This window comes from Lactuca sativa, chromosome 1, assembly GCF_002870075.4.
Source record: "Lactuca sativa cultivar Salinas chromosome 1, Lsat_Salinas_v11, whole genome shotgun sequence".
In the NCBI taxonomy this organism is placed as follows: Eukaryota; Viridiplantae; Streptophyta; class Magnoliopsida; order Asterales; family Asteraceae; genus Lactuca; species Lactuca sativa.
The window spans coordinates 67788930-67814493 of NC_056623.2; the positions used below are offsets into that span (position 1 = coordinate 67788930).

Consider the following 25564-nt stretch of genomic DNA (forward strand, 5'->3'; position numbering starts at 1 on the left):
ATTTTGAATTAAAAATAAAAAAGTTTTGTAACCTTTTATAGCTTAAACAAAATTTAATACTTAAATAAACACAAATTCAATAGTATAATTATAAGGATACCTACACAAGATTTTAAGTATTATTCTTTATAAATATATAATTTTAGAAAGAAATATGAACACACACACACATATATATATATATATATATATATATATATATATATATATATATATATATATATATATATATATATATATATATATATATATATGACTTTTTGTTAACATGCAAGAAAATTTATCTTTGAACCTTAAAAATAATATATATGCTTTTGATCATCAAATTGACATCGAAGTCACTTCCGAAATTAGTATTCATGATTCATCATAACCCATGTCTTTAGAAGTGGAGAAGTTGTAAATGGAGTCATGGGAATTGAAAATGGAGTTGTGTGGTCGAAGGTTGAAGATGAGTCATGGGCAATCTTGGAGGTGGAGATGGAAACCATAAAAACCTATAAATAGATACTTAATACAATGATGATTTAAAGTTGAGAAGAGCTTATGTCTATGAATAAAATGGACTATTCACTATTCTCCATTGATAAATATATAATGTCAAACAGTCTGAGGAAAGTGATGAAAAACCTTTAAATTCTGCACAATCAAGGATTAAAAATGCGGCACAAACACAACTTATTGAAAATCTTTGAATCTGTCATTTTAATGTAATTTAAATTGTTTCAACTTTCAAAAGCGAGAAGGACTTCATTGAAAAATATAATTTTATCATTTTTTTTAACTTTATAAATCATAACGACTTCTTGAATTTACACTTTCATAAAAAAATGTAAGTAAATTAGGCCGGTGAATTGGAGCCCTCAAAATTTTTTAGATTGTTCCTATGGCTTAAAGCAACGACAACTACGCAAACAAAAATAAAAGGTTTTCTGAATCCAGAAACGACACACCATTTCCAAAATCGAAACCATGAACCCTAACAAATCCAGTGTTGTTGCATCATCCCTGATCATCTCTGCCTTCTTGATGTTGGCGTATTTTTATATGGGGGTTGAAACGGTTGAAGATGATATGATAAATGATCAAAAGACAGGCGGAATTCGTGATATTGCGGAACAATCCGTAAACGGGGCCGAGATGGAAACCCTCGCTCGATTCGCCGTCGAAGAACACAACAAAATGGAGGTACGAACTAGCCTTCATATTTCGTTCTGGTTGTAAATGCTTGATAATTTACGATCCAATCAACTTAATATATGTATTGTTTTCATGGATTTTGTGATTAATATCCATCTCGAATGTGAGATTGTATATATAGAAAGATTTGAGAAACGTATGTCACAGATTTAAGATTGGGAATTCGGTTTATATATCGGCTTTAAATCCTTTCTCCATCTTTAGTCGTGATCAACCATTGATTTGCTAATGTATCATTGTATGCAGAACTCATCTCTCAAGTTTTCTAGATTATTAAAGGCAAGAGAGCAGGTGGTGGCTGGTAAGATGTATCATTTGACATTGGAGGCAACAGATGATGATGGCAAGATAAAAGTATATGAAACTAAAGTTTGGGTGCAAACTTGGAATAACATGAAGCAGATGAAAGAATTTAAGGTTTCTGATGATCCAAATGTCTAGAATTTAATTTGTGTTAATTTGATACAAGTGTCCATTAACTGTTTGTTGATGAACTTAAAAAGTTTTGAGTTGCTGATTGTCTTCCTCTAAGGCCCTGTATATTAAGTTTTTATAGTTGGTTTTATGTAAACAATACAATTTACAACTACAATATGAAATGTCTAGAAGTTAATTGGTGTTAAGAAGATAAAAGTTTCCATTATGTTGCTAGTAGCTCCACAATCCTATGAAACAAGACGATAAGTTTGTTCATAGACCAATGATTACAATGTGACATTTTTTGAAAATACACATTAATAGTGTATATATGTTTTTTCTGGTTTTATTGATATGATAAATCATTTTAAAATATGAAAATTAGTAAACAATACAACTTCAATGGTATAAAATCAAGTCATTTTCAATGGATCAGTTTCTAGATAAAACCGAAGCCAAATTGAAATGTGCAAATTTTCTTTTGGTTGAAAACTATTTGGATCGTTATCTTTTTGTTTTTTTTATATTATTTTTTTTGGTTTTTTTAGTTTTTTTTTTTCGGGCTTAAACCATATTAATGCGGAGAGTAAAGTATCTTGCTATAAAATAAAAATAAACACACATGTTACATTATAGTGGGACGAAATCAAAGAATTAGTTAACTAGGCGTCTTGGAATGGAATTGTTAGTCTTTAGATTGTATTCCACAAGCTAGAAAGACATTAGGCTGGTGGGAGTGTTGAGTTTCACCTCACTCCACCTAGAAGTGGTGTATTTTTACCATGACAAAGGAGTGGAGAAGAGAGGGAGAAGAAAGAAAATGTCAAGAATGGAAGAAAAGTGGGAGGAGAGAGACTCAACGCGAATATGCCAAACTAGACATTTTTTTTGTCGTTGCTGCGGTGGTAGGGTAGTGTTTCTGTGGGACACTGGGATGTCATTCACCATCTAAGTCCAGGAACGGACGCAAAAATATATAATAGGTGTTCCCGATGTAGGAAAAATAAATAAAAAATTGAAAAATCGAATTTTTTTCACCACGAATAGAAAAAGTAAGTATTGCCGATATCACACTGTAATACCTACTAAAACCGCCCCTCTCACAGCCTATCCCATTGACATACCTGAAACTAACCAATCAAACATCAAAACACAAATCACTCCTCGAGTTAATAAAGAACGAACTATTACAAATATTTTAACAATTATAAAGTACGGATTTAGACAAAGCCTTAAGCATTATCCAAACACACACAACTTCCTAAACTCTTTTTTTTTTTTTTTTTTTTTCTTTCTCTCTCCATGTTTTTTTTAAGTGAAGTGCATAAGACATTAAGACAACAATTTATATATAAATTATGAAATTATACGATACAGAATTGGCTAACTCACATGAAATTACAAAATGTTTTCTTTTTAATAAATCACTATTTTTTGGTCATAGTAAATGAAATCGTGATCACTTTTAGTTCATCTGTTAATTCGGTTGGTGAATTCTGAATCCCAAAAAAGTTATTAAGTGGTTCCTGTGGCTTCAAGCAACAGCTAACTACGCAAACAGAATAAAAGTCATCTGAATCCGAAAACACCGCGCCAATTCGAAACTATGAACCCTAACAAATCCCCTTTTGTTTCATCATCGCTGATCATCACTGCCTTCTTGCTGTTCGCCACTTTCGATTTCGGGGTTTGCAGAGTTGAAAAAGGTATGATAAGGTCACAAAAGCTAGGCGGAGTTCGTGATATCACGGAACAAGGCCTCAACGGGATCGAGATAGAAACCCTCGCTCGATTCGCTGTGGAAGAACACAACAAAAAAGAGGTACTGTTTCATGATTTGTACGAGCCTTCTGCCTTCCTATTTTGTTCTCGTTGTCAATATCCCGTAATTTACGATCGAATTTTGTATCTACATGCTTGCTTTTTTACCAAATTCACGCATGTATCGTTTCTTACTTTTTGTGATTAGTATTTATCTCCAGTTTGAATAGTATTTAGCGAAGAGCTTTCTTTCTTTCTTTTGTTGATTGAAGTGATATAGATTAATAATTCTGAATCATATCTGTTATGTGTGCAGAACTCCCTTCTCAAGTTTTCTAGATTGATAAAGGCGAAAGAGCAGGTGGTGGCTGGTAAGATGTACTATCTCACATTGGAGGCAACAGATGCTGCTGGCAAGATAAAAGCATACGAAACTAAAGTTTGGGTGAAACCTTGGATTAACTTCAAGCAGATGCAAGAATTTAAGCAGGTTTCCAATGATCTATTCGTGTAGAAATTGGTGTTAATAAGATACAACTGCCCTTTACTGCTCATGTAATCAGTAAAATCTAGCTACTGTTGATTGAACAAGGGCTTTTATGTGTATAAAGTTGTATTGTAGTTGGCTTTATGTAAGCAATTACAACTACAATATGAAATGGTGATCAGATTCCTTTATAACTCTGTCAATAATGTGGTCTTGGGGGTTGTATCTTGCACATTGTTCTTGTACTTGACTTCCATGGATAATGACTTTGAAGTATTCTTTTCAATATATTGTGTTCCCTGTTGCTTTTGTTCTATATTCTCTTTCCAGGAAAACAACAATCTGTTTGTAGGAAGGTCTCAAGTAACATAGTTTTCAATGTCATGGTCAAAGGGCACATGTTGTCTCTTTCACAGGAAACATCTAGGATCTTGTTTGAATAATTTGGAGTTGAAATGCCATCTGGCATCTGGATGAGTTTAGGCCTTATTTGGATATATCAGGTGACTATTCTTTTCCTTTTTATAAGTAGCTTTAAATCGACTTGTCTTCTACTTGTTTATTCTCTTCATCTTTCACTTCATTTAGTGTCTTCCAAGAAAGTATGTAAAGTCCAATAGCTATTTGATTTCCAACACATCAAATATCACCTCCAAGATTGAACCTTTTACTTAAAAAAAACACATAGTGATTGGTTTAAAGATGATACGAATATTGTATCAAAGATATTTGTCCTATTGGTTATAAATTATAATATATGCTGAAAATATAATTTTTCCTTCATGTTATATTTAACTGTGAAAGGATCTGTAAGTTTTAAAAAAACCAAAGAAATAACAAGAGTTTCATATATGCACTCTGTAAGGTTATATTTTTGGATATAAGGGGAAACATGGGTGATAGAAAGTCAAATTTCCCATTATACTTGCTGGATTTTGCAACTGCTTCATTGTTAAATGTTGATTCTAGAAATCTTGACTATGTCTATAATGTAATCCAAGAGGTAGACTTTATACACTGTTCTTGAATTCAACAACATTGAATACTTTTTTCAAACTATTGAAGTATTGATCTCTTCTATGCTTTTGTTCAATGCTATGTTTCCAGGAAACCAGCGATTTGTTTGTCTGGAGGTCCCACATAACATACCTTTCAAAGTCATATTCTCAGGGAACAAATGAACATCTTGGCCCTATGTGTATATATAACATGAAGTGACTAATCTTTTTCCCTTTTTGTCAACAATTTTAAGTGACAATTGACTTTGTCTTGAAATGTTTATCTGTTGTTTATTCTTTTTAAACTGTCATCACGTGTGCATGATTAGAAACATAGCTATCATTCTCACCTAATTACTATTTACTAGTCTTTCATTATAGTGCCCAAGAAGTAGAACGCATGGCTTTGTGTATATATATATGCTCATATTCATATCCTCTTTCAACACATCAAATTATCTCCCTCCAAGATAGAAAATTTTAATAAAAACCAACATGATGAAAGGCTTGGTTTTAATGAAACTGAATGCAACGCTTCCACCTAAAAGAGGTCAAGTGAAAATACGTATATTTCGTCTCATTATCGAGCTTCTTATAAGGAGAAAGTGATTGGTCTACTCGAAATGTGCTATCTAAGGATGATCATGGTATTTCTTGAAAATATTTACACCTTTTCAAGATTATGAAGCTTTGAGGATTTTAGTACTAGTCTTAGCTTATGTCATCAAAATCTACTCTTTTTTATCAATGAATGTACACATATGGTTTGATATTTATGTCATTTTTCTTCGTGTTTTGAGTTTATGCTCTTCTATGGTAAGCATTTGAAGCAAGTTACCATGACATAGCCTACACTCTTCATTGACAATAGTACTACTAAAAACACATGAATTTATTCGATAAACGCATGTTACGAAAATCATAATGGAATTGGATTGAACAATTAGGTGCATTGGAATGGAACCATGAGTCTTTAGAATTTTATATTGTATTCCACTAGTTAGAAAGGTAGTCATGACCACTTTTGACCACACAAACATATGCATGATTATGCAAAAGAAAACAAAAAAAAAAAAAGCAAAGCATGCTACATTCGTGTAATGTGGAGAATTGGAGATGTCTTCATTGTGCCCAATGATTTGCACTTGTTAGGAAAAAGTGATTTTACTTTTTCTCATAAATTTGTGTTATTTTCGAACTATTGATTTTTTGTTGCTTTAATTGTTCCGTACTATGTTTCAAGAAAACAACAATTTGTTTGTCGGATGGTGCCAAGTAACATAGCTTTCAAAGGGAACATGTTGGTGTGATAGACCTATGAAAGTCCTATTCAAAGGGAACATGCTGGATATATTTATAAAGTGAAATGACTACTCTTTCCCTTTTTGTCAACAATTTTATGTGGCTTGATTGACTTGGGTTGTTTATTCTCTTCATGTTACAATTATCACGTGCGAATGATTAGAAATGTAGCTATTATTGCCACTTAAATTTTGTGTCTTCCACGATATTACCCAAGACCCACATGGCTTTGTATGGGTATAAATATGTGATCCTACTTATTTCCTATTTCAACGTGTACATCAAATTCATTCTCTCCTCCAAGATTGTATCTTTTTGAAAAAACGTACACAACACGCATGATGAAAGGCTTGGTGTTAGTGAAACCGAATGCAAGGCTTCCACCTAAACGAGGTGAAGTAAAAATACGTATTTTTCATCTCATTATCGAGCTTCTTAAGGAGACAGTGATCGGTCTACCCGATGATAATACTAAGGAAGGACACTCGGTACATTTTAGAGTTTAGAGGGCATGGTGTTTCTTGAAAATCTATGCATTTTTTCAAGATTATATATGAAACTCTGTTATTAATAGGATTGGAAACTAGTGAGGTGATGAAGGTACTTTGTATGTGGTTGTAGATATTCTTAAACATTATGTCATCAAATTCTACTATTTTCGATCAATGAATATATATTGACATTTACGTTGTTTTTCTTGTTTGAGTCATATGACATCAAGGTTTCATGGTGTTCAACTTTGCTTGAATGTCAAGCGCATATGAATCTATAATATGAAATGGTGGTTATTTCACCTTGATGTTGCATAATGTGGAATGGATTCATGAAATAATACGGTGTATTGTAATGGAATAAAATAGTTAGGTGATATTCCACTAGAAGGAAAAAAAAGCATATGCATAATTGTGCTATAGAAGAAAAAAAAAGAGCAAGCATGCTACAATATTCATGTAATGTGGAGACTTGGAGATTAACTTGCATTATGTAATCATATTTAATTACAATAAAAATATTATAAAATGTTTAATCTATCTTTTAATCACAACCATTTAGAATACAATTAGCTTCTTTTTCTATAGCCAGTGTAATTCATTATCAATAAATTAACTTCAATCGGAATTGTTAAAATCGGATGTCTTTCTTGGTTTTTATAATTTATTAGTACATTCGTCTCTCTAGTAGTTTGAAATGTATTTGTTGAAGAACTTTCTTTCATTCTTTTTTTGATTGGTAGGGTGGTCCCAAGTAACATATATAGCTTTCTGAAGTCCTGTTGAGACTTGAGAGGGAACATGCATATATTTGGGTGGTAGACCAATGAAAGTCATTTTCTCAGGGAACATCTATATATGCATGTGACCCTATTTGAATATATCTGGTGACTATTCTTTCCATTATCTTTGTCAACAATTCAAAGTGACTTTGACTTCACTTCTCACGTGTGTATGATTAGAAACCTAGCTATAAGCTGTCATGAATTCCTACCGACTTTCATGTCTTCCACGATATATAGTACCCATGATCCCAATGGGCCATGTCATTAACTAATTGTGTATATATATATATATATATATATATATATATACATATATATGATTGTGTCAAAGCTTAATCTATAAAGCAAGCATGCTACATTCATGTAATATTAGGGTGTAAATTCGGTCGGTCATTTTGTATTTTTGCCTAACATGACATGATACATTATACTCTTTAAACCGAACAAAACATTACATGATAATGTGTTTTTTTGTTAACACGAAAACGATTCAATAAAAACACGACAAGCACGACAAAAATAAAAACACGACAAACACATAAGTTCTTGTAAAAAAAGTTAATTTAAATATGGCAAACACGAATAACAAGAGGACATGACACGACATCATGTTTCTTATACACGATATGAAAAACAAATTCAAACTTGGATTTCACCCGAATTTCATTTTGTATCGTGTATTTTTGTCGTGTCGTATTTGACTTTTGTCTAATGTGGAGACCTCGAGATGCACCATTGGGCCCAATGATTTATGTTTGTTAGGAAACTAGGTGTAAGATTCATGTATTACATGAGTTCATTTAAAAAACAATATGAAAATTCTAAACATTTGAAAAAGGTTGAATTTATAAGAAAAATTAGATAAATATTGAATTATTAAGTTAAAGTGTTTTTTTTTTCTCCTTTAAATTTAAATAAATAATTTAGATAAATAAACAAATGAAACTAATGAAATTTTAGTTTAGAAATGTTAAAATTAGAAGGAAAGTCAATTACTGAAATTAATATTCATTTATTATTATATTTATTGTAATTATTACATTTAAATATTACGTAGAGTTTAATAAAATAGAAAAAAACCACAAAATGAAACGTGGGAAAAATATAATTAAAAATAATCACAAAATGAAATGTGGTCAAATCAATGAAAATGTGATATGTAGAAAAAAATTATTTATTTGAATAAGATTAAAAAAAGCTACTTTACTTTTTTTTTCTGATAATTTTTTTATGGTGACATTGACATAGTTACCATGTTATATTATAAATTTGATGTAGTAATCAATATTTTTTAAACTGGTTTTTTAGTTGAACCGGTATGGTGATCAGTTCACGGTTCAACCGGTTTAATTGGTTCGACCACCCGGTGAACCGGTTTCTATAGTTTTCATGTCTTTTTCTATTTTCCTACACATACCTACGTATATAAATTATGAATTTGATACTTACAAGTTCAAACATTAAAAATACACATAAAAATACGTTGTAGATGAATTCAAATACATTAAAATAACACATAACCATAAGTTTTAGTGTTTATATCAATCTATATACGTCAAAAAGAAAATAAAATATAATACCGAAACAGAATATAGTTTTAGATGAATACAAACACATCAAAAAACTTTATAATATTACCATATGTTTTTATCTAGAGAAAACTAAATAGATTTGAAAAAAAATCATCAAAGTTTATTATGTAAATTATTCTTTTTCATGTACTTTTTTTCGGTTTAACCGGTTTATTTTGACCGGTTCAACTGGGCTTTTTTAAAATCTACCCGGTTCAATTCGGTTATGAAATTAATGTAAAATCGGTGATAGTTGAACCGCTTATTCTCCCGGTTCCTGGTCCAACCGATTCAACCGGTTTTTAAAACATTGGTAGTAATGCTAAAAGCACATAATTTTTATTCCATATATAAGCGCTTATCATAAAAAGTGAGTTGTAATGGACCTATTAAATGTAGGACATTTGTTATGGATTTCGGAAATTTAAGTGCATTGTGTTAGTGAATTATATTGTGTATTTTTATGATTTGTATTCTCGGCCCACATATATAATCCGGCCCAAAATTTGTATATAAGTTAACGGGAGGATGATTTTGCGGGGAAATATGATATGTTTTTAGAGGCAATCATTTGCTAAAATATCTCTCTTCCTTTTACCATCGACTAAAATCTACCATAATAAATGAAAATGTTATTTTTACTTGTCATTCTCTCATTTAATTGGCTATATGTCATTTTGTCAAAATTTTGAAATATATTTATTTTCCACTTGTCAATTACTTCATTATTCATATTCATTTTCATTATATCATTAATTTAGTTTTCATAAATTAAACATACTATAATAACTATTAATTTCAAATTTGAAATTTGAAATTTTAATTTCAATCTCAAATAAATTTACACTTTAAACCTTTGTATTTAACATTTTATTATAAAAACTCGTTTAGTACACGGGTCTAACAATTAAACATATAATTTTAATTAATTTATTTTTTGCATGTTTTTTTTTTCATAATTTTCACTTATTTTATATTTCAAATTCAAATAAAATTTTCATTTAATCGCTCCTATTTAACATTATATTTTAATTAATCCGTATAATATACGGGTTTTACAACTAGTTCATATGAAACTAGGAAAAGGACCCATGCGAAATGCTTTTTGATAGTTTATTTTATTTCCTTATTTTTATTAATTTATTTTAGATTTTTAGATATTTTTATCATTAATGCATTGTATTTTATTTATTTTTTTTAGTATGGATCATACTGGGTGCTTGTTATGTGGCATGAGATATTTTATAGGTTTTTCGATGCTTGTTGCGGTTGCGGGTTGATTGGAGACGGGCTTAGTGGGCTCCCGAGGCATTATTGGGCTTGGCAGAATCAAAGAGGAAGAACTGGGCTTTGAAAGTTATTGGCTTGGATTATTTGGGCTTGTGAAGATGGATCATAAAATTCTAATTTTGGGCTTGGAGTATCCATTTGGTGGCTAAATGATGATTGGTGCATTTCAAATTACATGGACAAGGAGGGGGGGGGGGGGGGCAAAGGAATCTTTGGTAGTGGAAGGGTGGAGTGGTGGAAAGAATGACCAATAACATTACTGCAATATTTGCACGAGTGGAATTTTCGTTGCGCGGGTACCCGCACAACTGCCCAGTTTGGGCATTTTGGTCATTTGGCACACCATAACCCTTGGGGATCAGATCTAGAGGCTCATTCACGATTTTTCACCATTAGAGACCTGCAAGAGACGATTTTGGGAGCTAGAAACCATTTCCTTTCATCTTTCCAAATCTTAGGTAGCTTCTTTATGCAATTAGATTATTGTTCTTGTTACTTTGTTGCCATGAGTGGCTAATACTTTTATTTGGTTGACTTTGGCTGAAAACCAATGAATGTTTGTGGGTTTTGAAGGATTTATGTTGATTATAAATGTATTCCATGTTTATGATTCTAGTTTGCAATTCTTATGCTTATTTGATGCTTTAATCATGAGCTTAGTATTTGATTGAGCAATGGTTGATTTATTTCATTGATTTTGCATTGGATCATTGAATTTATCTAGAACAAAGGCTTTATGATGGTAGAAATCATCTCTAGCTTATGAATCATATCTCCTTTATGGATGTGTAAGCATTTGACATCCTCTAGGAATTGGGGATTCCTTCATTCTTAAGGCTAATTGATTTCTTGGGATTAATTGCTTCAATTGACCCTTGATCTTAATTAAGAAGGTGTGTTGTGGGCTTCCCCAACCTCCATACTACCTATGAGGAATCTTGGCATATCATGCTTCATGATTGATATAACCAATTTGGGATGAAGGATAAACTTTGTATTAGATCCTAATGATAAACACACAAATGTTCATTGTGTTGAATTGCCTTAGTTAACCAATTATTCCCAACCTTTGAGCATCTCATCAAATTGCTTAATTGCAAGGTTTTTAGTTATTCAAGTATTTTAGTTTTCAAGTAATCCAAACCCCCCCCCCCCCTTTTAGTTTAATTGTAGTTAGTTAGTTTAATTTCACTAGTTCTATTGAATTGCATTGGTGATTGAATACAACCATTTCCCCGAGGATCGATACCCCTTTTTACCATTATATTACGTTTATTTAGCAATCAAAGGGTGTAATTTGCTTGGTGGGCTTGACATCTCATCAAGTTTTGGCGCCGTTGCCGGGGAAATTGGTTATTGTTATTTGATTGTTTATGCCTAGGTCTACAAGAACCGGTGAACTATTCTACAATCTGGAAATTGAAAAAGAAGCAAAAAGATTGAAAAAGTTAGCCAAACAAGTAAAGCAACAACAACTAGTTCAAGCTTCTTCCTCTTCTCCACTAATCAACATAGAAGATCAAGTTCATACTTCAAGTGATATCGACACCGAACCGAGTTCTCCAATTGTTGGTCATTCCTTTGAAGACATTCCTTTTGAAAACCACATAGCCATGAATCGCACTCCACCTCATAATCCCAACCCAAACCCAATCAATCAAGATGCCAATACCCCACCCCATCAACCAAGACAACAACCACAAGAACCTCTCATTGATATGCCACCTTGGAATCAAGCCCCTCCTCAAAACCAACCCAATTATTAACCACCACCACAACTACAAAACCAACACTTCCACCAAAACAACCAACCTCAAAACAATGCTTTTCAAGTTCAACAAGTACATTACCCAAATCAACCCAATTACCAACCCCCTCAAATGTACCAAAACCAAATGTACCCACAACAACAACCCCCTACAACCAATATCCTAATTACCAAGATTATCCACCACCAATCTACAATCCCCAACAATACCCATACCCACCTTATCATCAACCACCCAATTACTTGCAACAATATCCCAACAACCCCAACCCACCCAATCCCCCTCAAGAGTTGACACTTAGAAAAATGATGGAAACGGATGTTACTCATACACCTCTTGCTATTGTTTATCCCGCAAACCGCCGAGGGATTGAATTGAAGTCAAGTTTCATCCATCAACTTACCAAGTTCCATGGTTTGGATAGAGAAGACCCTCAAAAGCATTTGAAGTCATTTCATATGATATGTGTTAGCATGTTGCCCGAAAATGTGACATTGGATGATTTCAAGCTAACCGTCTTCCCGCTCACCTTGGAAGACAAAGCTAGAGAGTGGTTATTCAACTTACCACCGGGATCTATTCACACATGGGAAGAGTTACTCAAGGCATTCAATAGCGAATTCTATCCCACCTCCCGCATTTCAAGTCAAAGAAGTGACATTTTGGGGATTCGTCAAGGGGAAAATGAAACATTTCATGATTTTTGGGAGCGCTTCAATAATTTGTGTACAAGTTGTCCTCAACACAATATACCCGAACAACTACTTCTTCAACAATTTTATGAGGGTATGAATGAAAAAGATCGGAGGATGATTGATGCTTCAAGTGGTGGTGACATCTTCAACAAAACCCCTCATGAAATTCGATTACTTTTTGGTACCATTTCTCAAAATCAAAGGAATTTTGGGACTCAAAATGACATGAAGAGAAATTCTACACAAGTGGTTGGTGAAGTTAGCAACACTCAACATTTGGAATCAAAGCTCTTGGATTTGACTAATGTGTTAAGTCAAATGGTGGTGGGAAGTGGTCAACAATTGATGGTATGTGGTATTTGTGCAATGACGGGCCATTATATGGATAAGTGTCCCACACTTGGAAGTGAACCGAAAGATGTGAATGCGATGGGCGGATATCAAGGTCAACCAAGACCCACATGATTTCAAAACAATTTCATTTAAGTCACCTTGTGCCTCCCGTCAGCGAACCCTCCCCTCCGTCCATCCTCCATTCTCCGCCGACGAATCCCTCCGCTGCCAGTCGTCGGCTTCAGCCTCCACCGTCGCTATCATCGACCGTCGCGCCTTATCTCTCCCGCCAGCCGTCGCCGCCAGCAACCTCACTCGCAGCCCCTTCGTTGCCGGAAAAATCGCATCTCACCGCTGTCGCCTCAACGCTGCTTGTTTCGCCGGCGCTCTACCCCCGCTCTACTCCCCACCTAATTCCGGCAGACCCCCACCCATCTATTCTACGAAAACTGCCGCCGACCGCCATCATCCTCGACCTCGTCGAAAAACTGAACAAAACCCGATCCCGTCACCACCTCCCATCCAATTCCAAAAATTCTTGGGACTGGATTTGCCGTGTAGTCATGAGATTCAATCTGCATGGTTCCAGATATTATTTGTACCGTCATCAACTTTACATAGTTTTTTTATGCATAAAAGACTAAGAAGAAATAAAGCATGTATGTGTTACATGTGAATTAAAGTTTAATCAAACAGACTTGTGGCATATCCTAATTGTGTCAGCAAATTTTCCTAACATTTCTACTTGAGAAATATGTTGTGTTTCTGTCCTTAATCTTTAAGCAAATATCACCATTTTGTGGGTGGAGATAAAAGTAGTAATACAAAATAAGAGTTTTATAAACAAAAACATACATTTTACTTTCATAGTCAAAAAGGAAGATTTTCGCCTGTCCATGAGTCCGGGAAAATATTGACCTTGGTAGGTGGAGATGCAATAAAATTTAGTCGATAACACAGGGCAACAATGCATTTTCAACATTGTTACTATTCTTTTGAGTAGGCTTACCAACAGTCCTTTGATATATGAACCATCATGGTCCTACACAATACAAATTACATCATATCAATAGAAGCAGAATGACATTTGAATCCCAATAAATAGCATTGTATTTTCATCTATTTGCATGTCAGAGCATTCTACTTTCCTTTCTTTTAATTAAAACATTGGATGACATGGCTAATATTAATATAATTGTAAAAAATGCTACAACTAACGACTCGATAGAAGTAGACTGATATTTCTTGTATTCTTAACATATGTTGTGTAAAGAATTTGGAAAAAATCCTTTTACTCCAAAGTTCAATGCCATTTTTTGGTTTTAAATTTGAAAGTTTTGGGTTTTCAAGTTATGCCCCTATTAAACAAATAATTTTTTACCTATTCGAATATAGCCCTCACTCCACCAATGACAACAATGTTCTATTAGAATAAAATGTAAAGGCGATTATTCATAAAGTTCATTAAGTTATAGGAAAAATTCTATAGCGATTACAGAGAAATGGTTTTACCTAGTGCACATCAGATCTGTAAGTGGAAGAAAATAGAAAGGAAAAATGAAAATGAAATATAACTGAAGAATTAGGATGACAAATAATTACATAACTTCACCTTCTTCACTTTCTTTTTCTTCTTTTTCTAAGACACATCACCTAATATGAGAGATGGTTGCACTTCATCCATCTGAATACAAAATGAAAAGTTGTCAAACATGGTAAAACCGTAAACATAGATTTATGATCTGGGAACAATTCGAATCAAAATAAGATTCTGTGGAAATTGGTACTATAAGTCTCCATAACTTCTGAATGGAAGAGAAACAAAGGGAAAGAGAGATAGTGAAAGAAACACATCTTCATTTGATTAGCACCCCAAAAGACAAAGGTAGATGAAAGCAGTAAAAGGAGGTAAAAGGAGTTGATGCATCATTTGATTGGATGACATGGGCGCCGAGGGACGAAAAGCGGCAACTGACGAAAATTTGGTGGCTCAAGTCCGAAAGAGGCAAACGGACCAAGTTTTCCAAAAAGTAAAAAACATGTGGCACAAATCAGAAGTCCAAACGATTACTGTTCACTTACTCTATCAAATTTAATATATATCGTAAATATTGTAAAATTAAAAAACAATTATGACATTTTATTCTATTTATAACATATAAAAATCATTACAATATGTAGAAAGTGAAATATTAAGAATTTCAAACACATGTAGGGATTATGCTGAATCTAATGTTTATCAAGAAAACTACCAACATTGGATGAAGTAGGAGTAAGGGTAATTTAGTCATTTTATCTGAAAATGTTACGTAATAATGAAAAAAACAAAGTACAATGCTACAATCAGATATATTCTTCAAAGTACTACACTGTCTTTATATGAAAAAGAAACTAAAAATATGATGTTATAACAGAGGAAAAAAAGAGGAAAATAAGATGCCAGAATACATGAACTGAAGTTAATAGTATGTTGCTATTTTTCTGCATGTATCCTTTGTTTTATTGATCAAAAATGAAGTGAAGTGAAAAAACTGAAGTTTAAAGACAAACCTGAATTTGTCTTTCAAGTTTTTTGAGGATTTAATTTCTTTCAATATAATCAATAGCATGAGGGTTTAAACCATTTGCATACACATGCTTAACCTTTTTAGCTATATATAGCCAAAGGACCAACCCCAGCAAAAACATCACCTGTTTCAGATTCCATAGCAAAAAAATTAAAATCACAAATATTTAACATCACATTTACATTAGCATCTATATAGGTAAGATCAAGTTTGAAGAAAACATACAAACACACAAACATCAGTCCATGTAAAAGAATTTAAAAGCCTCTGCTTTTTTGTTGCCATCTTTGAACTCCAGTACCTGCATAATGTAGAAGGGTCATTGATGGTCACTGTTCTTTCAGATATTTACCATGTTTAGATTACGTAAAGCTTCTTCCATAACGTCACTTTCCATAACATTAATGCTAATGAATATTACTTTTAAAGAAATACATGACGAGATTATAAAAGATAAATGAAAATGAAGTCGACTAACCTTGTTCCTAACAATCTCCATCAACATTTTCTTGAACAAATTAGGTGGACCACAGGACCACCTATGTTGCTGATAACGAAAGACTTTAAATGTACTATGAAGTTCGCTTTTCAACTATAAAAAACATTGATCGTCATAAAAAATAAATCACCAATTATTTTTTTTTAATTTGATATGGGTGAAAAAAATTGATGTTGCTTGAAGATCCCCAAGATACAGAAAATTTGATCCCTTAAGACTTGCTAGAACAGCAAGATTCATGTCCTCCAACTGATAAGAAATGAGAATTTGTTTTCCTTATAATCGAGAATGACCAAACCTAGAAGGTTCATAAAAAAAAAGTAAAAGCTTGATTTTTCATACCTGATGGATATGGTGGTGGAGACGTGAAGTTATTAAGTTCGATGACATTTCAAAATGGCTTAAAGATTCGTCATAATAGTTTACTGTTCGACTCACTCACCCTCAGTCTTTCGGTTTGTCTTTACCCTACCCTCTCAATTTCTGGTAATGGTGGGTCGCCAACGAAGCAAATCGAAATCCAAATCCAGTGAGGATTAGGGCATAAAATCAAACCTAAAGACGCAAATACGCGGAGTCCGAATGCCAAATCGAAATAGAGTGAGGATTAGGGCACGAAATCAAGTTGGGTTTAGTGATAGCCGTAAGCATCTAAATTGCTGAGAGGCGGTGCCTTATGGTTCGAGAGCGACAGAGATTTCGGAAGCAGATGACCAAATTTTGGAAAATAATTACACTTTCATTCATTCGTAACAAAGAGGTATTCTTTCAACCGATTTGGGGCTCGAAACGGTGTCGATGGTGGGTGGCTAAAGAATGGCGGTCGACTTTAAAAGCATCCAAAAAAATTACCGCGGTGCAGAAGGGAACGGAGAAAGACGCTGGAGAAAAAGGAACACATTCCCCAACAACCGATAGAACATAAATGAAACGGTGGTGGAGGTGGGTGATTGGAACGTAGAGGCGGTGGGATTTTATCCAAAGCTTCCAGAGGTATTTGAGTCGGTGATGGACCGACTCACACACGAAGCCAGGCATTGACCCAGTAAACGAACGAAATTCGACAATTCATTAAACCTATGTGGCAAGATTAAAAAACAAATAAAACAAAGGGACCAAATTTTCTAAATAGTAAAAAACATGTGCCAAAAGTCGGAAGTTCAAAACATCACTGTTAAAACATCCCATGCGCTTTGACCCAGTAAACGAACAAAATTCGACAATTTATTAAACCTATGTGGCAAGATTAAAAAACAAATAAAACAAAGGGATCAAATTTTCTAAAAAGTAAAAAACATGTGCCAAAAGACGGAAGTTCAAAACATCACTGTTAAAACATCCCATGCGCTTTAATATATATATATATATATATATATATATATATATATATATATATATATATATATATATATATATATATATATATATATATATATATACTTATAAAGCTAACATTTTTTCTTAAATCTCATGCATTTGAAACCCCCTTTTTTAACTTTCTCAAACCACATTCATTTGAAACCTCTTTTTTTAACTAATGCAACTCAAAAGTTTTCTTAATTATGATTTAACACTCAAAAGTTTTATAACTTATATTATGTTTAATTAGCATTTAGTGAAAAGTTTACTATAAAAAGGTCAATCTTTTGTGTCTTTTGTGTTATATAAAATCTTACATGTAAGAAGGATTTGAAGATATTGTGATTCAAAAGTTTTCATATAGTTGAAGCATTCACGATCCAAATATGATGATTTGAAGAAATGGGTTATGTTGCATTGATGGTAATTGTAATATGATTTTTTTTCTTTCAACCAAAACAAATGAAGATTTTCTATTCTTTCTTTATATTCAGTTTCTCATTTAATCTTTATATGTGATTTGTGTGTATTACTCAATCTTGAATGTGACTCTCCAAACATCAATGTTTTGTTTCGAATATCTTTCTGATTCTTCTTTTTCAAGAAAAATATTTTGATTGCAAGTTAGTGAATAATTGTCATCAAGTTTCTATGGTTAAATGACGTTAAATGAAGAAAGAAGATTCATAGAATGAATATAGGTTTTTTGTTCGAGCAAAGTTGACAAATGTTAGTTTTTTCTTTTGATTTAAATGTATGTTTATGTAACATATTTATTTATATATTCAACCACTCAATGTTCTTATTTATTTGATTGTAGTTTTTCTATTTTGATTATGTTTATTTTATATTATTTTTTTGTTGGGTTATCTTACACAACATATTTAAAAGACAATATTTAAAAGATAACATAATTTTGAACGATTTAAATATGAAGAGTTAATATAAATGTTATAATAGATGTTTTAGTGTTTTTATGTTATTAAAAGTTATAGTGTTTATTTTTCATATTTTTTATTATTCGTTGTATATATATCTTTTTTAATACAAATGTTATAATAAATGTTTTTCTATTTTTATGTTACTAAAAGTTGCAGTTCATATTTTTGTTCATACGTTTTGTTACCCGTTATATTATCATTCATTTGATATATAATTTACACAATTTTAAACGGTTTATAAAATTATCAAATAATTGTATATATCACAATGACTTAAAAGTTAAACTACAATGTTTAATAAAACTAATATGTTAACTATATGTTTGCTTTACTACTAACATTTTGTTTCAAAGTAGAAATATTAAATAATAATTTGGTAAAAGTTATTATTTTAACTATATAATTCTATTCTTGTGCAACGCGTTGGGATTCGCCTAGTATATATATAATTACAAACATTAAAAGGTACATTCTATTCACCGTTGACAATCAATCTCTCTCTCTCTCTCTCTCTCTCTCTCTCTCTCTTTTTCTCTCTCTCTCTCATATATATATATATATATATATATATATATATATATACTAGGTAGGTGTATGGGCTGTGCTAAGCATGACCCACGGGCGTTTCCTTAAAAAAAATTTGTAAAAATATGCTACACCAACATGCACATATAAAACACATAAATGATAAAACACAAACAAATCCAACATAAAACTTGGTATACCCAAAGATTAATTTAACCAATCATAAAACCATAAGTAAGTAACTGGAAATCTGAACCCCAACTCTACTAATACAAATTTACACTTAATGATATGAGTAAAAAACATAAGCGATCTTGTTCCTAAGACAACCCAAACGATGATTACAATTTCCTACATAATCTTCTTGACGGCATCTGAGAAGTTGCTTTTTTAGAGTTGATGGAATCTAGATCTTTACATGCTTTTCAACATATGAATTCTCTTGTTTGCCATTATTTGCCATAAATGTAGGGTTACTAATACGATATATTTGAACACACCTTTATAAGTGAATCACTCTCTTCTTCCCCTTTTGCCCCTGTAGCAACACACAAATAGAAATTGAGTTATGGGTAAATTTTCAAAAAATGCAAAAGAATTATATAGTTTAGTTCCCAAAGTATAACACTGCTATTCACATTCTATTTTTCCACCTTCACATGTCGAAGGCCCAAAAAAAATTCATTGTTTTTACTTACTCATGTACAACACATAAAAGTACGTAGTTAATATCAAAACGCAATTTGACTTGACATTTTAAGTCAATATAAGATCCATTATCCAAAAAATATGTTCTAGAAGCCATCCTACAATAATAGAATGTTTCATTTTATGATCAAATTCATTTTAAATACTATTAATAATACAATGTTAAATAAATTAAGACTAACCATTTCCTATTCAAGCAAAAGTTGAGGACACTAAATTGGTGATTTGGTGGCTCATAAGCATTCTCAGGGAACACTACATGCCCAACCTTGCGGCAGTATAACACTGCATACCACATGTCCCTTTCCATCTCAATCTGAACCCACTTAAACACGCAAGCATCATTAAGGAAAACTTTTTAAATTCTTTAATTAGTAAAGGATAGACCATTAATACACAAAATTATAAAAATGACAAGTAAAACAACATCAGCCCCTGTGGCCACTTTCTTGCACAATCATCAAACATTTGAGTATACAAACATGACATTTCGCCCTTAGAGATAAGTATTAGGGTACGTTTCTTTTTCCTTTTTGAGGTTTTTACCTTTTTAAATGAATTTCACAAAGCATCATGAAGTTGTACAATACAACCCTCCTAATATAACATATCATGGGTGGTGATATCAGGTTGTATGGAAACAGAAGACGACTTTAAAAGGATAATATAAAAAGAAAATATAGCTTACTCACATAGAGAAGTCCCCATTGGAAACACAGGGTATTTATTGATTCAAATGAGCCCGTGAATACTCATTTTTTCTGCCTTAAGTCTCTTTTCTTCAACCTTCATTTCCCTGTACAAAAACAAAAGAAAATAGTCACCACTTTGTGGAACACCAACCAATACTCCTTTAGGGTGTTATAAATCGACAATTTTAGAACTCAACCTAATCCTAACATTCTATTCAAGTGTGAAAACCACATGATTGTAGTGGACATTACTAACATTCTCGTGACATTTTCACAAACATGTGGCAGGCTTAAAAAGTATGACTAATTCGACCATACACATTAGTTGATAAGAACCGGAGTAACAATTGACGCTTTGCGAGTAGGAAAGAGGTGATTTTCCCCTGTATCAAAACAACCCACATGATTAAAATCCAGAACAATATAAATTTTAGTTTGAATTAAGGAGGAGGAGAAAAAGAAAGAAGTGGAGAAGAAGTCTTGTGAATGGTGGAGTCGGTCTGAGTTTCTTCATCATAAAACCAAAAAATCTTCATAACCGAGGATATGTACAAGAAACGGTGGTGGAGAAGTAGAATAGAGAAGCTTCAAATTCATTCTAGAATGACAGAAATGAAGAGATATAAGGCTATTGGCAATGGTCACGCGTGGTTGGTGAATAAAGGTGATGCCATGTAGATATTTTACTATTCCACAACCAACTCATCGGGTTGTGGAAATGGTGTGCACCGGTGGTTTAGTAGTGAAAGTGCAAAAGGGGTTGTGGAAATGGTGTGCACCGGTGGTTTAGTAGTGAAAGTGCAAAAGGAAGAGAGAGATAAAGAGAGAAACAGTGAGGGAACCAATCAATGTAAGCGTCTTCGTCCGTCTCCATGGTCACGCAACAACCAAACCACCAGGGCTTGGGGCGGTGTTCATGCGTCCTTAGCCCCTCCAGCTCAGCCCTTCACGCGTGGAGAACTATCCACTCCGGATAGCCTAAAGGAAAAGGAAACGGTGGTGGAATAAGACTGAGGAGGAGGCATATGTCTCCCCATGCATTGGTGGAGAATACGGTGCATCATAAACAATATAATAAGCTGGAGTAAATCGATTGGGGCGTACAGGCGGTGAGAGTGGTTGAACAGTGCCTCACGCGCCAAAAACCAAGGCAAGCGTGAAATGCACGAAGCTTACTTAAAAACAAATCATCATACATACTTATAAAGTATATATTTTTTCTTGAATCTCATGCATTTGAAACCCCCATTCTTTTTTCCTTTCACCACATTCATTTGAAACTCTCATGACTTTTCAATTTCTTTATAATAATAATTATAATTTGGTAATTAGATTAAATAAATATCAAATCTAAAGTGTATTCATATATAAACTAAATTTCAATATTACAATAATATCTTTAATTCTACTTATAAAATTATGTTTTTTAACTTTTAACATATTATACTTAATTTATTAGTTTTAATATATTGTTGGATGTAAACCATTATCATTTTAAAGGTATAATTTTTGAACAATTTGTATAAAATACTTAAATTATTGATTAAAATATAAGATTATAGGCTAACCTTAAATATAATTTTTATTTAACTTAAACAACCCAAAGATTATTTTATAAATAGTTAAAAGTGATAAATTGTAGTGTCTTTCTAATAATGATTGTAAGTTGGTTATTAAGGTTAAATAAATATCAAACCTAAAGTGTAATCATAAATAGACTAAATTTCAATTTTAAAATAATATCTTTACTTCTATTTATAAAGTTATGTCTTTTAATTTTAACATATTATACTTAATTTATTAGATTTAAAATGTTGTTGCATGTAAACCATTATCAGTTTAAAACTACAATTTTTGAACAGTTTGGACAAAATACTTAAATTGTTAATTTAAATATAACATTACAATGTCAACTTAAATATAAATTTCAATTCCACTAAAAAAACCAAATAATATTTTGTAAATAGTTAAAGTGATAAATTATAGTGATAAATGCAAAAACTAAATTGTAATATTAGTTTAACTAAAATATTTCCTAAATATATTTATATAATCGTTAAAATTTTTTAAATAAGTAGCTTAAAATAACTTATAATAACAATAGTTAAAAATAACTCTATATAAATAATTATATTGTTACCTTTAAAATCAAAAAATAATGTTTGATGTTTTAAATAATTTTAATAATAGAAATTAAAACATTAAGCAAATAAATTTTAAAAAATTAGTTAAAAATAACAACCATAAATAATACTAAACCATATATAATATTTAATTTTATTGATGTGTAACTCGCGAGTAGAATTCATTCAAACGATTGTTATTATGACGTTATAACAGATTTATATATTATCATATAATTCAAAATAATCAATATATTATATCAAATTAATATACGAATTATTATATCAAATTTAACAACAACGTTAGTGTTATATTTTAAAAAATATATATTTGTAAAGACTTCAACTATATAGGTGTTTCTGTGCATTAAAATGTCAACTCAAATATAAATTTCAGTTCCATTTAAAAAAACTAAAGAATATTTTGTAAATAGTTAAAAGTGATAAATTGTAGTGATAAAAACAAAAACTAAATTGTAATTTCAATTTAACTAAAATATTTCTTAAATATATTTTTATAATCGTTAAAAGTATCCAAATAAGTAGCTTAAAATAACTTACAATAACAATAGTTAAAAACAAATCTATATAAATGATTATATTGTTAGCTTTAAAATAAAAAAACAATGTTTGATGTTTTAAGTAATTATAATGATACAAATTAAAACATTAAGCAAATAAGTTTTAAAAAATTAATTAACACTAAAAACAACTATAAATAACATCAAATCATATATTATATTTAATTTTATTCATGTGTAACTCGCGGGTAGAAGTCATTCAAACGATTGAGATTATGAAGTTATGATAAATGTATATATTATCATATAATTCAAAATAATAAATATATTATATCAATTTAGTATATACAAATTATTATATCAAATTTAACAACACCGTTATTGTTATATTTAAAAAATCATATATTTGTAAAGACTTCAACTATATAGGTGTTTCTGCGCAACGCGCGGACATTCACCTAGTTATATATATATATATATATATATATATATATATATATATATATATATATATATATATATATATATATATATATACTAGGTGTGAGACCCGTGTATTATACGGGTTGATTTAAAAAATAAAAGATTAAACATTAAAGTGTTAACAAAACAATATTTTTTAATGTATAATTTTAAAATAAGAAAGGAAGAAACATATTTATTGGAATTTAATATCATATATATGATATTTAATACTTTACATATATAAGTATATGACTTTAATTTTAAAACTAAAACAAACCAAAAATTGACAAGTGGATAATACTTATTTCAAAAATACAACAAAATGACAAGTGTCAAAACTCATGAGAGATTGACATGTGGCTAAAAAAACTTTTATTTATTAAGAAGGATATATATATATATATATATATATATATATATATATATATATATATATATATATATATAATCTGGCCCAAAGTTTGTATATAAGTTTACTAGATGTTTCCCTTTAACGAGAGGACGATCTTTGCGGGCAAATATGATATGCTTTTAGAGGCAATCCGTTGCTAAAATATATCTCTCACTTCTCCTTAACCACGCCTAAAATTCATATCAAATTACGAACATTAAAACATACATTCTACTCACTGTTAGCAATCTCTTTCTCTCTCTTTTATAATATCCGAATTATTAGAAGGGAAAATGACATAAATGTCCTAAAAAGTTTCTAGGGTTAGTCCATTTTGTCCCTAAAGTATTTTCATTGTTATATGAGGGTATAAAATAGTTTTTGTTGGGTCTATTAGGTCATTTTGGAAGAATTGAAGGGGTAAACCGCTTACCTCTTGCCACATAAGCATTTCTTAGGACCGTATTTCCCTTGACCCGGATATATTGACCCAGGTATATGATAAATCATCTCTCTTTCGTACTTCAAATACCCATAAATTGAATCTTTCACAAATCTACGACAACGTTTTCCTAGTTCTTCCATCCCTCTCGTTCATCATCCTTCACAAACTACCAAAGTCTCTGATCACCGCAAATTGTTGGCATGGTGTTGGAGGAAGTAGGAGGCGATTTCTATGATTTGTTGAGTGATGGATGTAGCGGTGGTTGAACCTATTGGTTTTAGACCGGGGAGGCATATCTTCACGATAGGCGCAAGGTTTTCACTCGTGTATTTCCTTACAAACTGAAGTAACAATCGTCCTTGTCATCTAGTAAATTAAGGCTCCTTAATTTGACAACCCAATCCCGGTTACAGTTTTCAACAAGGGCATCCAAACAAAACTACAAAGTCAGTTTGCTAAGAGGAGGGAAGGATTCAAGTTGTTCAGAAAGAAGAATGGATTTGGAAATGGAAGAGGAGGGAAGGATTCAGGTAGTTCAAGAAGGAGAATGCAATTTAGTGAAGAAGAAGAGAGAAGAAATCAAAGAATAGTTTTGCATTAATTACATTTAACTGATTATATTCTATCTGTTTGAGATCTGATATGGAGATTAAGTACCTGATTATGTTTTTGATGATCTTGATAGACGTAGATTTGCAAAGGTAACACATGGGAGAGTTTCCATAAGCGTTAGGGGAAGTAAAGTTGTAGTTATGCAGAAAGGAGGTGATGATTCAAATAAATCGAGTACTCCATGGGTTCCAGATCTAGTTATAGGTTGCTATAAGACAGAGGCACATAGAAACCAGGTTGACACAGCTGACCTCCGTGAACAAATGTTGAAGCACATAACTCGTGGATAATAAAGCAAACTCATTGCAATTCCTCTCCAGAGATTTGGAAATGGAAAGGGGGGAAGGATTCAGGTAGTTCAAGAGGGAGATGACAAATTGGTGGTGAAGTAGAGAGAAAAAATGAAAGATTTTTTCACGATAAAACTAGAGAGGATGATAGGTTTGTGTTTGGATTAGTAACAAAGAAATTGTCAAAATGTGATGTTGACTTTCCAATGGCTGGTGTGGCAAAAATAGCTGACTTGACATAGAAACCAACTAAAATAAGTTATGGTGACCAAAAAAGTAGGTTGTTTCCTACCCTTTAAAGCAACAACAATACTTTAATGACTAAAT

At 31.8% G+C, this 25564-nt stretch overlaps 2 protein-coding genes and 1 long non-coding RNA gene across 3 annotated transcripts; all 3 read left to right on the forward strand.

Annotated features, from left to right (window-relative positions):
- The first annotated feature begins 874 nt into the window (after positions 1–874).
- LOC128133351 (cysteine proteinase inhibitor A-like) lies at positions 875–1668 on the forward strand. The gene is made up of 2 exons (XM_052770746.1): positions 875–1188; positions 1447–1668. Exons 1-2 carry the CDS (start codon positions 973–975, stop codon positions 1639–1641), a joined length of 411 nt encoding a protein of 136 aa, XP_052626706.1. The 5' UTR covers positions 875–972; the 3' UTR covers positions 1642–1668.
- A 1399-nt stretch (positions 1669–3067) lies between these two features.
- Positions 3068–4181, forward strand: LOC111915190 (cysteine proteinase inhibitor A). Its single transcript, XM_023910860.3, has 2 exons — positions 3068–3439; positions 3695–4181. The coding sequence occupies exons 1-2, from the start codon at positions 3224–3226 to the stop codon at positions 3890–3892; spliced, it is 414 nt and encodes a 137-aa protein (XP_023766628.3). The 5' UTR covers positions 3068–3223; the 3' UTR covers positions 3893–4181.
- Positions 4182–6190: 2009 nt separating this feature from the next.
- On the forward strand, positions 6191–7194 carry LOC122197380 (uncharacterized). The gene is made up of 2 exons (XR_006190769.2): positions 6191–6765; positions 6872–7194. It is a non-coding gene; the product is annotated as an uncharacterized LOC122197380 (long non-coding RNA).
- The last annotated feature ends 18370 nt before the right edge of the window (positions 7195–25564 follow it).